We start from the raw sequence: 16,936 nt of genomic DNA on the forward strand, positions 1-16,936 counted from the left end.
TGTAGCGTACCGTTTGGCGTTACCTCCCAGTTTTGGGAATGTGCACAACGTGTTCCATATGTCGCAGTTGCGCAAGTACGTGTTCAACCCCAACCATGTGATTCATCAAGAGGAGGTGATCCTTACCCCCGACATGAACTACGAGGAAAGGCCAGAGGCAATCTTAGATCGGAAGGTGCAATAGTTGCGAAACAAGTCAATAGCATCCGTGAAAGTATGGTGGAAACACCATGGTTCCGAGGAAGCCACGTGGGAGTTAGAAGAAAGTATGAAAGAAAAATACCCCGAGTTGTTTATGTGAGACGGTCAAAATTTCGGGACGAAATTTTTGTTAAGAGGGGAAGGATGTAACATCCCAAAAAAAAAAAAATACTTTTATTTTAATATGTCGATTGGAAATTTCATTTATGAAATTTAATTGTTCCTACTTGATTGAGTTGACTATGTGGAATAAATTGTCATGAGTGATTTGGAATAAAGTGTTATTTATATTATTCAATGTGGGTGATTAATTAAGTAAATCATGCATTTTGTTCTAGCCAAATAAAGTGGCTATTTCGGCCCCCTCCAATTATTGGAAACTATATTCTCTTTCTTGGATTTTATTAATTGTTTTGGGATATTTATCCAAATTAAATCCAATTAAATCTTGTCACATTTTATTCCCTCACCCCAATTAAATTAAGAGTTGAATAATTTCCTTGTGGAAATTTATTTAATTGTTACCTATTTTATGGGAGTATTTTCCTATAAAGAAATTACCAAATTTAAACCCTATTATTATTTAATTGAGGATTTAAAAATTTCCTTGTGCACCCTACTAATTTTCGCCCCCTCCTTTTATTTCCTACTTGGAGATTTAATTTATTTTGTTCCCTTGTTTATGGAATATACATCGTTTTATTTCCTAAATTGTGAATCTATTTATCTCCAAGTAAATACTAAATAATTTCCTTATTGAATTTATATCCATAATTTTCGAAATACTTGTCTTCCTTTTAATTGTGGGATTTTATTTTATTGGCCTCTGTTTTATTCCTCCACAATTAATTAATTAATGGGATTAAACCTAGGACTATATAATCACCTAAACTAAACCCTAGCCCCCACCTCCCTCATAAAATTTCGTGCCTCTCCTCCCCCTCTCCACATCCTCTCCAAAAACTTCCTCCACCATTGTTCTTGCTTCAATTGGAGTGGATTTTTCAAAAATTTCCGGTGAATCGTGTCAACGTTTGTTTCTACCGTTTGTTTTCTTGATTCAAGAAGGTATAACTAAGTCTTTCTTCTCATCTTCTTCGTTGAAACTTCATTCTTGAATCCTACATGCATATAGAGGGTGTAGGATTGATAGATCGAAAATTTAATCGTGGGAAAGTGTGATTTCATAAGAACTTTGATAGTTATGTGTTTTTTTTATTGAATTCATGTGAAGTTGAATTTGAATTAATTGGTGAATAATATGAGTTGTATGCAAATTGTGTATGAGGAACGTGTAAGCATGATTTGGTGTTTTCGAGCATGGAAAATCGGTGGTTGTGTTGTGGAAGTTTTAAAAACCCTATTTTCGAATTTGAACCAGAAATCTGTGATGCATGACCAGTGACTTATGATCTGTATTCGACCCATCAAACGAACGAATTTTGCTACGAAACTTTTACTGAGTAAACTTCAAGGTGTTTTCTGTGTCTCGTGTGAATTTCAGGCCGTTTTATCGAAAAATGAATTTTTAATAAATTTTTGAAGTTGACTGCGCAAATCTGCCAGAAACGTGAGTTCTCGCCATGAATGTTTCGTTTTCTGTTTGACTGACCAAATGACCTCCGATCGATGTGATTCTTGAACTATATGAAAACCGAAGTGTCTTCTGTGTTGTGTTAAATTTTCAGCCTTTTTGGGCATCGTACGAATTTATGGTGAATTTCTCAAATGAACTGCGCAATACTGTCAGAAAATGTATGTTCCGACTAGAGAGTTCAATATATGATATGACTGACTAAATGACGTGATTTCAGTGTGAAAATTTTCATGGATGTACTTGAATGTGTCCTCTGTATTGTTACCAAAATTTAGCATCTTTTGAGGTCGGGTGAATTTATGGTGATTTTTACAAAACGGTCGCGCAGTTCTGCCAGTTTTCTGCCTTGATAAAATGACACTTATTTTCAAGTTTAAAAGTATTATATGATGTATGTATGTCCAAGGAACGTGCCTAATGATGTGATCACGGGTGATAAGTTGAAATATATTACGGTGTGTTTTTCCGTCTTTGTGACGAACTTTGGGTTGGGTTAATTGAGAAAAACGATGAGAGAGAAACGATAGGACATGCATAGTAGTATGATTTTTGTGGAAGGCTGACTTGTGTTGTCGTTGACAAGGGTGATTGTGTATTCGTGAACTCGAGGAACGAGAGTTGCCATAAGTTGGATTGTGAATTGATAAGCGAACGAGGTGGGCTTTCTTTTCAAATCTCTTTATTTTTCCGAAAATACTATGTGGCGTTATAAGGGTGGTTTAACTTGTTATGTCATACCATGGTTTGTTTTGATTGAGATTGTGTGCCTGATGCCTAGTTCGTCTGAGTTTACTCCGTTAGGCTATATGGCTGTGTTGTGAAACGAATTCGGGTCTGAGTAGGGCCGCAAACCCTATCAGGCTGTGTACACTGGTGGGATCGTGAGCCGTCCTTGCTAGTCGGCCGGTCTCGTGGGCGAATAGTGTGGCCACACTTTCGTCGCACATGGAATGATGATTGTGATTGATGGATTGTTGAGAAAGTGGGGAGATTATTTGACTGGCCAGTCTATGAAATGTTTTTGTGTTCTCGTGGTAATTTCTTAATCACATATAAAAACTCGAGATCACTGATATGGATGACATAACTATATAAAATGTTTTCGGCATGAGCCCATTGAGTACAACAAGTACTCAGCCCTGCAATTTCTTTTAAAATTTTGCAGGTTGAGCAGGATGTTGCGAAGGATGTTGAGCTAGCCTTAGGACGCGTTGTGTCTTCATACATAGGCGTGATCCTTGACTCTCTTTAAACCTTATTTTCCGCTGCTATATTTTAAACTATGTCTCAAGACTTTAATCTTTTCGTACTGTGGTTGAACATGTATGGTTGTGTTAGGTTTTCACCAAGTAATTACGTTATCTTTTGAAAATGGTGTTCTCGTGAATTAAATTAAATGGTCTACTTTAGAAGTTAATTGGTTTTCTTTAAGTTATTTTCTCCGTTTTTTTCTTTTAAAAGTATTTATTATAAGCCTTTTCTAAGTGATAGTAAAATTTTAACCTTAAACTTCTTTAAACTAAAATGTCTTTCTTCCTTTAAGTTAATTAGGATTTTCTTTTAAAAACGTTATCCATGCATGTCGGTCACGATCGCCGCGTTTGTGGTACCCCTAGTATGGGCGGTCGTGATAAATACCGAGAATATCAAATGTCAACAGCTCGTACTAAAATGTCAACAACTAAAAAATAAAACTTATAATTCACATATCAATACCGAGAATATCAAATGTCAACAACTCGTATTAAAATGTCAACAACTAAAAAAAACACTTATAGTTCACATATCAATGGCGAGAATATCAAATGTCAACAACTCGTATTAAAATGTCAAGAACTAAAAAACAACACTTGTAATTCACATATCAGTAGCGAATCAAATGTCAACAACTCGTATTAAAATGTCAATAACTAAAAAATAGCACATCAAAAGCATCTCTCAAATCCCCATCCCTTCTATCCGCTGCCGCGTTGTCTCCGTCACCGCCACCATCCACATCTGAAATCAATTTCGGCTGGAGATCGATGGAGTTCATGAATGAATCGGTAAAATCGGGGAATGCTAACCTGAAAATTGGAAAAGAAATATTGACGTCAGGCTCCGCGCTCACCACGAATCGCTCCATCTCGTCGCCGACATACACCGGCAGGTGCCCCTCCGGAATGCCGCCGGAGGAGGAGCGCTTCCGCAGCGACTCCGATCTGAGCAGCCACTACTGCGATGAGTCACCTACTTTGGATAATCTTCTCATGAGCTTCCTCGGTAGACAGTGGCGGAAACGCCTTCCATTGGCTAATTGGTTGAAGATTTGGTGCAGGCGTTGCTTTAATGGAGGAAATTTGGGAATGGAATTGGAGGAAAATTAGGAATGGAATTGGAGTGCTGGAAACCACGCGTGTTTCATTTATTTCTAACTTAAATTACCATTATACCCTTTCATAATAAATTAATTTAAAAATATTTTTTGTGTGGCAAAATCTGGACCACTCATTTTTATTTCTAACTTAAATTACCATTATACCCTTTCATAATAAATTAATTTTAAAATATTTTTGGTGTGGCAAAATCTGGACCACTCATTTAATAAAAATGAGTGGCTGAGATTGCATCTCATTTCTCAATTAGCTTAAAAAATCTCAATTGATCATGGACCTATATATATAGGACTGTGATCAATACCAAACCACTCTTAAACTTAAACGTCGAACAACATCATTATAAGATAACCTGGAGTTCATAATAATGAACTAATAACAAACTTATAATGAACTACAAATAAAGTTGTAATGAACTCGAAAAATGATGATGTGTTTGGTGTTTAGTGTTTAAAACTAGTTTGGTATAAATACAACCCTATATATATATAGGGATATACTAATATGCTAACTAATTATAAAGTGCTAATGTACCTCCAATCATGTGCTGCCACGTGGCACGAAAAATGCAATATTGTATACAGAAAAATGCAATAAACATTTGTAGAAGTTATAGATGAATTTTGGCAAATTGCATTTTTGTTATATGCATATTGCATTTTTATTGTTGAGTTTTGCATTTTAGATATAGGCTGTCTATTTGCATTTTATATATAGACGGATTGCATTTTTATATAATTTATTTTGCATGTTAGACAATTTATGTTAACATGCAAAACACAACAATATAAAATGCAATTTGCCTATAACTAAAATGCAATCTACGAAAATGCATTTACAGCTTGATAAAGGTATATTGCATTTTTCTGTATACAATATTGCATTTTTCGTGTCACATGGCAACACGTGATTGGAGGTACATTAGCACTCTATCTAAGGATGCGCCCTAGTGCTCCCGTATATATATATATAGGGGTGCATTAGGGTCCAAGAGACCTTTAAGTGTTAAGTTCAAATGTATTTCCAGCCTTAGGATTAAGTTGATGGACGGTTTAGATTCATAATTTACATCCTTATCTGTGTTACATTATTATGTGTTCCGAATTACATTATAGGGGTATATTTGGAAAAAATACTAATTCAGACGATTTTCAAAAATGGATGCTCCGAAATAAGCGCCAATTAATTTCAACCAACCTCCCACATTTCCCTTACTCTTAGTTTCTCACTCCGAAGAAGACGAATCGATGAAAACCTAATACACTAAAAATCTCCACACATTCAACCCTAGTCTTCTTGTTATCAGTACATTCCCTCACTCTCAAATCTCCACCTAGGTGATTACTTTTCCACGACAACGGAGGTGTCGGGAAAATCGAACCTGGCCTTGATAATCGAAGTGACGATGGCGGCGGCGGTAGACTCGACCCAAAGCCCATTACAAAATTGGAAGTTTATAGTTTTGAAGTGATTAATTCGACTGATTTAAAACAAAGATTGGATTTTTGGTTTACGTTACTTAGATTAATCGACCCTCGGTTTACATTACTGAGATTAATCGACCATAGGTTTACATTACTGGGATTATTCGATCCTAGGTTTTTTTTTTGGAATTGTAATCCGTTGAATTGTTGGTTTACATTACATTTTTCAGCATAACTGAGGATTGGTTGCTTGTTTGTTTGATTGGTTTAGGGTTTTTTTGTTGAATTCTAATGTTATCATTTATAAAAAAAATTCCAGTCAGTTCTAACAGATGGAAAAAGGGAAGAACGTGGTCAAAAGAGGGCGACGCTTCAAGACCAATTCTAACACCGAAGATGGTAAACTTTGTGTCTCTGTTAAGGCTTGAGATCTTGAACTTTGAATAATGTAACATATTAAGGCTTGTGTTTGTATTTTTTGGCATGATCTCTGTTACATTGTTTACATCTGACGGATACATTATGCACTAGGCTACCGATAATAATGTATAGTTTTTTTGTAAACATTGTTGTGCTAAACTTTACATTATTACGACCACTCAGTATGTTAAAACATATCTTAGGCAATAATGTATACTAATAAAAGCAATAATGTAAACATGATGGGCCTTCTAATAGTTGTTTATTTACATTATACCAGTAACAGTTATGCACTTTGAACATAATTATAAAATTTTTATTATTCAGTAGTCCATTTTAATCGTACATATTTTATCTACTTATGCATAGGGTCCAAGAGGGCAAGAGTTGGTGATGGTGCTGATGATTCTCTGGGAGATGACGAGACGTTCCCTGTAATCATCAACGGTCGACTAACTAAGGAGCAAGAAGAGGAGTAGCTGGGAGTGTTAATGAAGAATCAAAAGGCCATTGGGTGGACATTGTCAGATTTGGTGGGGATCAGCCCAGACTTGTGTATGCACCACATTTGCCTCGAAGAAGGTGCCAAGGCCCACAGAGAAAATCAGAGGAAGTTGAACCCCAACATTAGGGAGGAGGTGCTTAAGGAAGTGCTGAAGCTACTAGCCCTGGGGATCATTTACTCTATTCCTGACAGCAAATGGGTTAGTCTGGTCCATATGGTACCAAAGACGTCGGGAATTCAAGTGGTGAAAAATGACAAAAATGAGTTGGTGCCGACGAGACTGGTAACCGGTTGGAGGATGTGCATTGACTACAGGAAACTGATCGAAGCCACAAGGAAAGATCATTTCCCACTACCCTTCATTGATCAGATGCTCGAAAGGCTGGCCGGTAAGCAGTATATCTGTTTCCTTGACGGGTATAGTGGCTACTTTCAAATTTATGTAGACCCGGAGGACCAAGAGAAAATGACTTTCACATGTCCCTTCGGAACATATGCATACCAGAGGATGCCATTTGGGCTGTGCAATGCACCAGGGACGTTTCAAAGATGCATGATGAGCATATTCTCTGATCTACTGGAGGTATGCATTGAAAATTTTATGGATGACTTCACCGTGTATGGGGATTCTTTTGTCTTTTTATTTGGATCTGGTGTTGAGGCGTTGTGTCACGCCCGCATTTTCTACGGATAGAAAGCACGGTTGATCATGACTAGGGGAGGATTAAAGAAGCGGGGAAGAAAAGGGAAAAACATACACATTTGACCAAAAGTTTAATAACTGAATTAACTTTGAAAACGTCATAATATTATCCTAACAATAATACCAACTCTAAGTAAATAAATAATAGAAAATAAACAATTTTCAAACGAGTTAGACTCTCCACGAATAAACAATTCTAAAGAAAAGGACTCTTAGCGGAAGCGTTCAAGACAAGGAAAATGCCGAGTATGAAGACACGACAAATCCAACATTTATTAATCATGACAAAACAATCCATGAACTCTGCTCAACATCCTCCACGTCCATCGCCGCTCAATCTGCACATTAAGAAAAACAATATGCAGGGCTGAGTACTTGATGCACTCAGTGGACACATGCCAAAACATAGTTTGTCAAGCCATAATCAAGTGACCTTGGGGGTTTTAATTAAAAGAACCCAAGTACACAAAAAGCATTTCACATAAAGTCGGTTGCGCAACCATTTTCCATCCACATCCACCATCACCATATCTGAACATACATGACAAGGAACGTGGCCACGAACCAAGTCACTAGACCGGCCAACTCCAAAGAGATAGCACACGATCTACGGGGTGTACACTAGTCCGAGCAGGGTTTGCGGCCCTACTGGGACCCGAATTCGATTAAACATACATGGCATAGCCACTTCAGATAGGTTCATTCAAAACACAAAGCATGGCAAGACAAACACTTTCCACCTCATTTCACATAAAAAGTATTTAGGACATAGTCCTTATTTAAAAAGAAAGCCCACCTCAACAGCTTAACTCCCCAAACACTTCATGTTCCAACCGCAACAACGTGCACAAGTTCACCCTTTTTGAAATAATATAATATGCAACAATCAGACTTTGCAAAATAAATTAATTTAAACCATGCATGCATCCTAAGTGTGAGTGCTCAATTTATCCTTCGTTCACATATACTAAAACGGGTTTATCAATTAAACACCAAAATCCCACCATAGATAACTCTCGGTCATCACCGATATTAGGCCGTATATAAAATTCCAATACAAAAGTGGCCCACCAAAATTAAAAGAAAAACAAGTACTTAAAAGTATACTCCTTATCACTCCCCGTATACACTCACTCTCCTATCACAACACACGTATACACACACATTAATATATTTTCAAATCAACACATAAATTTGGATTTATGTTGGCCGGAGGAATTCAATAGGAATTATGAATAAATGGCTATATTAAAAGTGGCCCAATTGAATAAGGATAAATGGGCTAAAAAAAATATAGACAAAAGTGATAGGCCCAAAAAATATATAATTTTAGTACATTGATTAAATTGTGGTGTTTTATTATTTTAGTACTTTGGTGTTATTCCAAGTACATTGTAAACGAACGCCCAAATTTTCCCATCGACGACTCTCATGTCGAACTCGTCGACAACTTACACCATACAATTAATCAACAATAATTCAAGCATTCACCACCAAACGAAACAACACGGTATTTTATTCAAGGTCTATCACTCTCTCGTTCTTAAAACAAAAATCTTATCTTAAAAAGATGGAAAAAAAAGGGTATTACAATCTACCCATCTTCACAAAAATTTCGTCCCGAAATTTGCTTAGATCATTCCAATTCTGGGTACTTCTCCCTCATCTTGTCTTCCAATTCCCACGTAGCTTCCTCAATGCCATGATTTCTCCACCGAACCTTCACCGAAGCAATAGACTTATTTCTCAACTCTTGCACTTTCCGATCCAGAATGGCTTCGGGCTTTTCTTCGTAACTCAAATTCGGATTCAAAATCATCATCTCCTCTTGATGAATTATGTGATTAGGGTCGAACACATACTTTCTCAATTGTGACACATGGAAAATGTTGTGTACTCTCCCAAAGCTTGGTGGTAGCGCCAATCTATACGCTACGGTACCCACTCTGTCAAGAATCTCATAAGGTCCAATAAATCGTGGTCTCAACTTGCCTTTCACACCGAACCGAGTTATTCCTTTTGACGGGGCTACCTTCAGAAAAACTTTATCTCCTGCCTCAAATTGGAGATCGGTTCTTCGAACATCAGCATATGATTTCTGTCGATCCTGAGCTTCCTTGATCCTCTCACGAATTTTTCGAACAATCTCAATCATTTCTTCCACTGTGTCTGGTCCAAGAACTCTTCTCTCACCCACTTCATCCCAGTAAAGTGGTGATCTACACTTCTTCCCATACAATGCTTCATACGGAGCCATGTTAATAGTCGCCTGATAACTATTGTTGTAAGCGAACTCTATTAGTGGCAACACTTCCTCCCAACCTACTCCTCGATCTAGCACTACGGCTCTCAACATATCCTCCAAAGTTTGTATCGTCCTCTCTGATTGCCCATCAGTCTGCGGGTGGAATGCAGTGCTGAAATTCAACTTAGTGCCTAACTCTCGTTGTAGGCTCATCCAAAATCTAGAGGTAAACTTCGCATCATGGTCACAAGTAATAGTCACCGGTACTCCATGTAAGCGTATGATCTCTTTCACATACATCTTAGACAACTTATTGGCTCCATAGGTATCACGAATCGGTACAAAGTGAGCAGATTTTGTGAGACGATTAATAATCACCCAAATAACAGTATTTCCTCGTTGTGATCTCGGTAATCCTGTCACGAAATCCATTGCAATGTTCTCCCATTTCCACTCCGGTATCTCAAGTGGTTGTAGTCTCCCATAAGGTCGTTGATGTAGAGCTTTCACTTGCTGACATGCTAGACACCTCTCCACAAATGCCGCTACATGCTTTTTCATGCCATTCCACCAAAATTGTCTCTTCATATCTCGATACATCTTGGTACTCCCCGGGTGCGCAGTATACGGTGTTTCGTGTGCTTCTCTCATGATTTCATTCCTAAGCCCTTCGTCTCTAGGCACGCACAACCTGCCCTTAAATGTGAGGGCATTATCCGCCTCCTCGTGAAAATATTCTTGCTCCCCTGTCCTCACTTCCGAACGGATTTTCTCAAGTAAAGTATCGCGTCTTTGAGCTTCCACGATTCTAGCCCTTAGGTCGGGTTCCATTACCAAGGTGGCGATTCTTCCTTCCACTGTCTCGGGTGCACTCACTACCTCCAATCGCATTTTACTAAACTCTCGTATCAAGTTCTCCTCGTTCGTGAGAAAAGTGGCCAATTGAGGTTGAGACTTTTGACTTAGGGCATCAGCCACTACATTCGCCTTTCCTGGGTGATAGTTTATACTGCAATCATAATCCTTCACCAACTCAAGCCATCTACGCTGGCGCATGTTCAAATCCTTTTGTTCAAAGAAGTACTTGAGGCTTTTATGGTCCGTATATATCTCACATCGAACTCCATAAAGATGGTGTCTCCAAATCTTCAAAGCATGTACAACTGCTGCCAACTCCAAGTCATGCGTCGGATAGTTCAACTCATGCGGCCGCAACTGCCTTGATGCATACGCAATCACTTTCCCATTCTGCATAAGTACACATCCAAGTCCAACTTTTGATGCATCGGTATACACCACGTAGTTAGTGTCTGGCTCCGGCACAGCGAGAATTGGTGCGGTGGTCAACTTCTCTTTTAGTAACTGAAAACTGGCCTCACACTCCGGCGTCCAATTCACTTTGATCCCCTTCTTTAGTTGTTGCGTCATTGGCCTCGCTATCTTAGAAAATCCCTCGATGAATCTCCGATAATATCCCGCCAGTCCTAGGAAACTCTGAATTTCATTAGGTGTGGTTGGTGATTTCCATTTCTGTACCGCTTCCACCTTTGCGGGGTCTACTCGAATTCCATCTGCGCTCACTATGTGCCCAAGGAAATTCACTTCTTTGAGCCAAAACTCACACTTACTGAACTTGGCGTAGAGTTTCTCGGCCCTTAACGTCTCCAAGGTAGTCCTCAAATGTTTTTCATGTTCCTCCTCGTTCTTTGAGTAGATAAGGACATCGTCTATGAAGACTAAGACAAACTTGTCCAAGTATGGATGGAACACACGATTCATAAGGTCCATAAATACGGCCGGTGCATTTGTCAATCCGAAAGGCATCACTATAAACTCATAATGGCCGTATCTAGTTCGGAAAGCCGTCTTGGGTACATCTTCTCGTCGGACTCTCAGTTGATGGTATCCCGATCTCAAATCCATTTTCGAGAATACTCCAGCTCCACGGAGTTGATCAAACAAATCATCTATCCTCGGCAGTGGATACTTGTTCTTGAGTGTCAACTTGTTCAACTCTCGATAATCTATGCACATCCTTAGTGTCCCATCCTTCTTCTTTACGAACAACACCGGTGCTCCCCACGGCGACACACTGGGTCTAATGAAACCCAAGTCTAGCAACTCTTGTAGTTGTATCTTAAGTTCTTCCAATTCCTTAGGCGCCATACGGTATGGTGCCTTAGATATCGGTGCTGATCCTGGCTCCAGATCAATTGTAAACTCCAACTGTCTATCGGGTGGTGGTCCTGGCAGGGCGTTAGGAAAAACGTCGGGAAATTCTTTCACTACTGCCACATCCTCTATGCTTCTTTCTTTCTTCTCCTCTCCACTTAGATAGACGAGATACGCCGGGCATCCCTTCCTCATCATAGTAGTCGCTTGAAGTGCAGAAATTATGGACTTGCATTGGTTCATAGAAATCCCGTAAAATATAGTCGGCTCCTTTCCCGGGGTTTGAAAAGAGATCTCTCTCTCTTTACAGCGAATGGTAACATGATTCTCGGCCAACCAATCCATTCCCAAAATTATATCTACACTCTCCATCGACATAACTTGTAATTTGTGTGCAACTAGCTTAAGTTCTCCCATAGTAAATTCTACATTCGAGCAAATTTGTGATATATCTATAGTTCCTCCTACGGGTGAAGTCACACTCATTCTCTGTTCAGTTCTATTGATAGGCAGTTCTAAAGTATTCACACATGATGCTGATATAAAAGAATGTGATGCACCCGTATCAAACAAAACAATAATAGGCATGTCGAGGAGCGTGCCCATACCTGCCAAGTTTCCTTGCTCTTGATTCCCTTGCTGGTTCGTCGACTGTTTCCCTTTTAAAGCATATGCCCTTGCCTGAGTGGGAAGTCCTTGACGACGTTGCTGCTGCTGCTGCTGTGGTGCGGGTAAGTATCCCCTCGGTTCGGCTTGTAGTGCCCGCACTTGCGGACGGAACCCTTGATTGTTCTGTCCTGCTCCCATTCCCATAATCTTACTCGGGCATTCTCTTGAGAAGTGGCCATTTCCACCACAAGTGTAACATTTATTGCTCTTTTCTCTGCACTCCCCAAAATGGTTCTTAAAGCACTTAGCACACTGGGGGGATCTAGGCCGAAAGTCACCCCTCTGATAGGGAGCACTCTGCCTACCTCCGTACTGCGGTGGGTTTCTGACGAGTTGCTGCCTCTTGTTATCATATGGAGTCCGATCTCCATCCCATTTCCTCTTTTCTCTGAAATTATGTTGTTGAAGTGGCACTGGTGTAGTATTTGCTACTGTCATCTCCTTAGGCAACGCTTCTTCCACATCTAATGCACAAGCCAAAATCTCAGAATATGAAAGTCCTCTGCGACTTGCCACTGCTACTCTTATTTCGTGCTTGAGACCAGCACAGAACTTTTCTGCCATTTTCTCATCTGTATCCACCAACTCGGGAGCATATCGAGTCATTTCACACAGTGCACGGTCGTACTCTGTCACCGTCATATTCCCTTGCTTCAAAGTATGGAATTCAACTACCTTTGCTCGCCTATAGCTCATGGGAACGTACTTATTGTACACCTTTTCCTTGAATATCTCCCAAGTAAGCGCTTCACGGCGTTCAGGGTTCATGGTCCTTAGCTTGGTATCTCACCAAAAATCTGCGGGCCCCGTTAATTGGAAAGTCACACATGCGAGGCGTTCTTTGTCGGTGCACTCCATAAAATCAAATATGCGCTCGAGGGTGCGTATCCAGGTCTCTGCCTTAGACGGCTCTCCCAGTCCATCAAACTGCGGGGGTTTTTGCCTCAAAAAGGTATCAATGTATTGTTTGGGTTGAGGCGGGGGTGGAGGTGGTGGTGGTGATGGTGGTTGTTCTCCCTCTACATTCTGAGGGTCCACGGGATCCTCCTCTCCGCGTCCACGTCCACGTCCGGGCCCACGTCCACGCCCAAGTCCACGTCCACGTCTCGGTGGCATTCTGATTCAAAACGCGTAGATTAATATGATCGCACCAATTGTTAATCACTACATTCTCGTAAATATTTCTCACGCAACCTTTCATATATAACGATTATAGAATACGTATAATAAATCAAGATACTTATGCCCATGTAACACTAACTATCATCACTCAAACTTCCATTCGCACTTTCCAAACGTTTATACTTATTATTTTTCTTTTATCCTTTCGATATTAGAGATTCACTGTGGTTCGCTGTTCCACGTTCATTTAATATGCTCGGAGAAGCAATAATTGAGTTGCTACATACAACTAGAATCGATGATGTAAGGTCTAACGTTCATCCAAAATAGTTCGCAATCACACAAAGAATTCATAATATCATACTTCAGTATCTACGAGTGATGACTCAAATCATCATGTAAAGGCCACATAATCGAGCATACACAAACAATTATCACCAGACGTCTCAACACATAACAACATCACGTTTCTCAAAATCTCAATAGGAAAAGAACTAGCATGCTTTCACTTAAAGTTCAAATATTTCCCAAAAATATTCACAAGTTTCCACAAAAAATTTTTTTCCGCCAATCTAATTCCACCATGAACAACTAATCATTTCCACTCCCAAAATATTTACCTCAAAATCACTTACAAAAATTTTGGTTACCTCTTTTCAGGTTGAGCGCGATGGTCGGATGTTGAGCCTTTGATACTTTAAAAAAAAATTATTTAATTATTTTGATCTAGGGATACTAATCTAGATCAAGAAGGAAAGAAGACTCTTGGGTCCAGAGCGGAAAGAAAAATTGCTCTGATACCACTCTGTCACGCCCGCATTTTCTACGGATAGAAAGCACGGTTGATCATGACTAGGGGAGGATTAAAGAAGCGGGGAAGAAAAGGGAAAAACATACACATTTGACCAAAAGTTTAATAACTGAATTAACTTTGAAAACGTCATAATATTATCCTAACAATAATACCAACTCTAAGTAAATAAAGTATAGAACATAAACAATTTTCAAACGAGTTAGACTCTCCACGAATAAACAATTCTAAAGAAAAGGACTCTTAGCGGAAGCGTTCAAGACAAGGAAAATGCCGAGTATGAAGACACGACAAATCCAACATTTATTAATCATGACAAAACAATCCATGAACTCTGCTCAACATCCTCCACGTCCATCGCCGCTCAATCTGCACATTAAGAAAAACAATATGCAGGGCTGAGTACTTGATGCACTCAGTGGACACATGCCAAAACATAGTTTGTCAAGCCATAATCAAGTGACCTTGGGGGTTTTAATTAAAAGAACCCAAGTACACAAAAAGCACTTCACATAAAGTCGGTTGCGCAACCATTTTCCATCCACATCCACCATCACCATATCTGAACATACATGACAAGGAACGTGGCCACGAACCAAGTCACTAGACCGGCCAACTCCAAAGAGATAGCACACGATCTACGGGGTGTACACTAGTCCGAGCAGGGTTTGCGGCCCTACTGGGACCCGAATTCGATTAAACATACATGGCATAGCCACTTCAGATAGGTTCATTCAAAACACAAAGCATGGCAAGACAAACACTTTCCACCTCATTTCACATAAAAAGTATTTAGGACATAGTCCTTATTTAAAAAGAAAGCTCACCTCAACAGCTTAACTCCCCAAACACTTCCTGTTCCAACCGCAACAACGTGCACAAGTTCACCCTTTTTGAAATAATATAATATGCAACAATCAGACTTTGCAAAATAAATTAATTTAAACCATGCATGCATCCTAAGTGTGAGTGCTCAATTTATCCTTCGTTCACATATACTAAAACGGATTTATCAATTAAACACCAAAATCCCAACATAGATAACTCTCGGTCATAACCGATATTAGGCCGTATATAAAATTCCAATACAAAAGTGGCCCACCAAAATTAAAAGAAAAACAAGTACTTAAAAGTATACTCCTTATCACTCCCCGTATACACTCACTCTCCTATCACAACACACGTATACACACACATTAATATATTTTCAAATCAACACATAAATTTGGATTATCCAAATTAATTGGTCAAAAGGATAGGTATCTATAACTTTGATATACTCCTTGCCGTAACCCGTCAAAGAATACAAAATAAAAGAAAAGTAAAGGCTATAAATTAATATACTTCCAATTTAAAGCAAAACGGTAGCAAATAAAAGTCAACAACTCCATTTTTTTTCCCAAGGTACACGTACTGCCTCCCCTTCCATCTCTTTTTTTTTTAAACATAACCTTAAATGTTATAAAACAATAATATACTCCCTATTCCATACATAGTACACGTATAAACCCTTTACTACATACACACCAAAATATGTATAGAACAAATTAATAGTTTGATAATTTACATATGAATTGTAAAGTCTGTATGCAAATACGGTTGATCGCGACTAGGGGAGGATGAAAGAAAAATACGGTTGATCGCGACTCGGGTCTAGAGCGGAAAGAAAAATTGATCTGATACCACTCTGTCACGACCGCATTTTCTAAGGATAGAAAATACGGTTGATCGCGACTAGGGGATGATGAAAGAAGCGGGGAAGAAAGGGGAAACTGTGGCACAACTGAAGCTTGAACCGAAATAACTCACATATTATATATCAGAGTGCACGATAAAAACAGTGCAAACTCGACTTTTGCACTGCAGTGGAAGAGTCAAGAGCAGATAACGTTGTGTATGGAGACACGTCGCATCCGAGTACTATTCTATTAAAGGATCTTCATCGTCTATGCTCAACATCGCCCGCCGTCATCACTGCTCAACCTGCACATTTTTAAAACATATGCAGGGCTGAGTACTTGGTGTACTCAGTGGACACGTGCCGAAATATATTTTCGTAACAACTGATTTTGTCAAGCCACTCTTTGAGTGAACTCGGGGTTTTAGGAAAAGTCCGAGAACACTAAACATTTTTCTTTTCCTTTTTCAAAAGCGATATTTCGATCTATTTTCCTGGAACATATGCCGTATCTGACAAACCCGATTTCACTATCTCTTGTTCATTCATCAATCCATTCATCATTCATCGTTCCTTTCATCAATTATCATATCTTAACATTCAAGTGCCGGGGAAATGGTTACCTCCCACGGTCACCCATCAATCAATTCCATTCAAGTGCCGGGGAAGTGGTTACCTCCCACGGTCACCCGTCAATCCATTCCATTCAAGTGCCGGGGAAGTGGTTACCTCCCACGGTCACCCATAAATCCATTCCATTCATCGTTGCAGTCAGATAGGCTTAGTTCCAAAACAAAATATGGCTTGACATAACCTTTTCAACTTTATTTTTTTTCATAACACATTTTTGAAATGTAAATCATTTTTCTATCATCAAAAGCCGTACACATAACTTTCAAACTCAACAAAAGCTACACTTCATAAGCACTCGTAAAGCAACACCTAACGACATATAATAACACCAAGCAAATAACACTTATCATAATACTTCACATTAAATAGCAAGCTCGCACT

General features: G+C 39.2%; 1 protein-coding gene across 2 annotated transcripts; it reads right to left on the reverse strand.

Annotated features, from left to right (window-relative positions):
- Window positions 1–7,256: 7,256 nt before the first annotated feature.
- On the reverse strand, window positions 7,257–16,273 carry LOC121789296. 2 transcript variants are annotated; one of them, XM_042187776.1, is made up of 4 exons: window positions 16,054–16,273; window positions 15,072–15,133; window positions 12,251–13,428; window positions 7,257–7,563 (listed from the first exon to the last, which is right to left on the reverse strand). In XM_042187776.1, the coding sequence occupies exons 3-4, from the start codon at window positions 13,077–13,079 to the stop codon at window positions 7,559–7,561; spliced, it is 834 nt and encodes a 277-aa protein (XP_042043710.1). In that variant the 5' UTR covers window positions 13,080–13,428; window positions 15,072–15,133; window positions 16,054–16,273; the 3' UTR covers window positions 7,257–7,558. The 2 variants fall into 2 exon arrangements, 1 of the variants encoding a protein (XP_042043710.1); XR_006048018.1 differs by lacking the exons at window positions 7,257–7,563; window positions 12,251–13,428 and adding an exon at window positions 14,462–14,613.
- Between the last annotated feature and the right edge of the window lie 663 nt (window positions 16,274–16,936).

Source organism: Salvia splendens, unplaced genomic scaffold (assembly GCF_004379255.2).
Source record: "Salvia splendens isolate huo1 unplaced genomic scaffold, SspV2 ctg202, whole genome shotgun sequence".
Classification (NCBI taxonomy): Eukaryota; Viridiplantae; Streptophyta; class Magnoliopsida; order Lamiales; family Lamiaceae; genus Salvia; species Salvia splendens.

Bases quoted from the DNA above. Each gene is read 5' to 3' on its own strand.
- LOC121789296 (XM_042187776.1), bottom strand. From the start codon at position 13,079: ATGAACCCTGAACGCCGTGAAGCGCTTACTTGGGAGATATTCAAGGAA.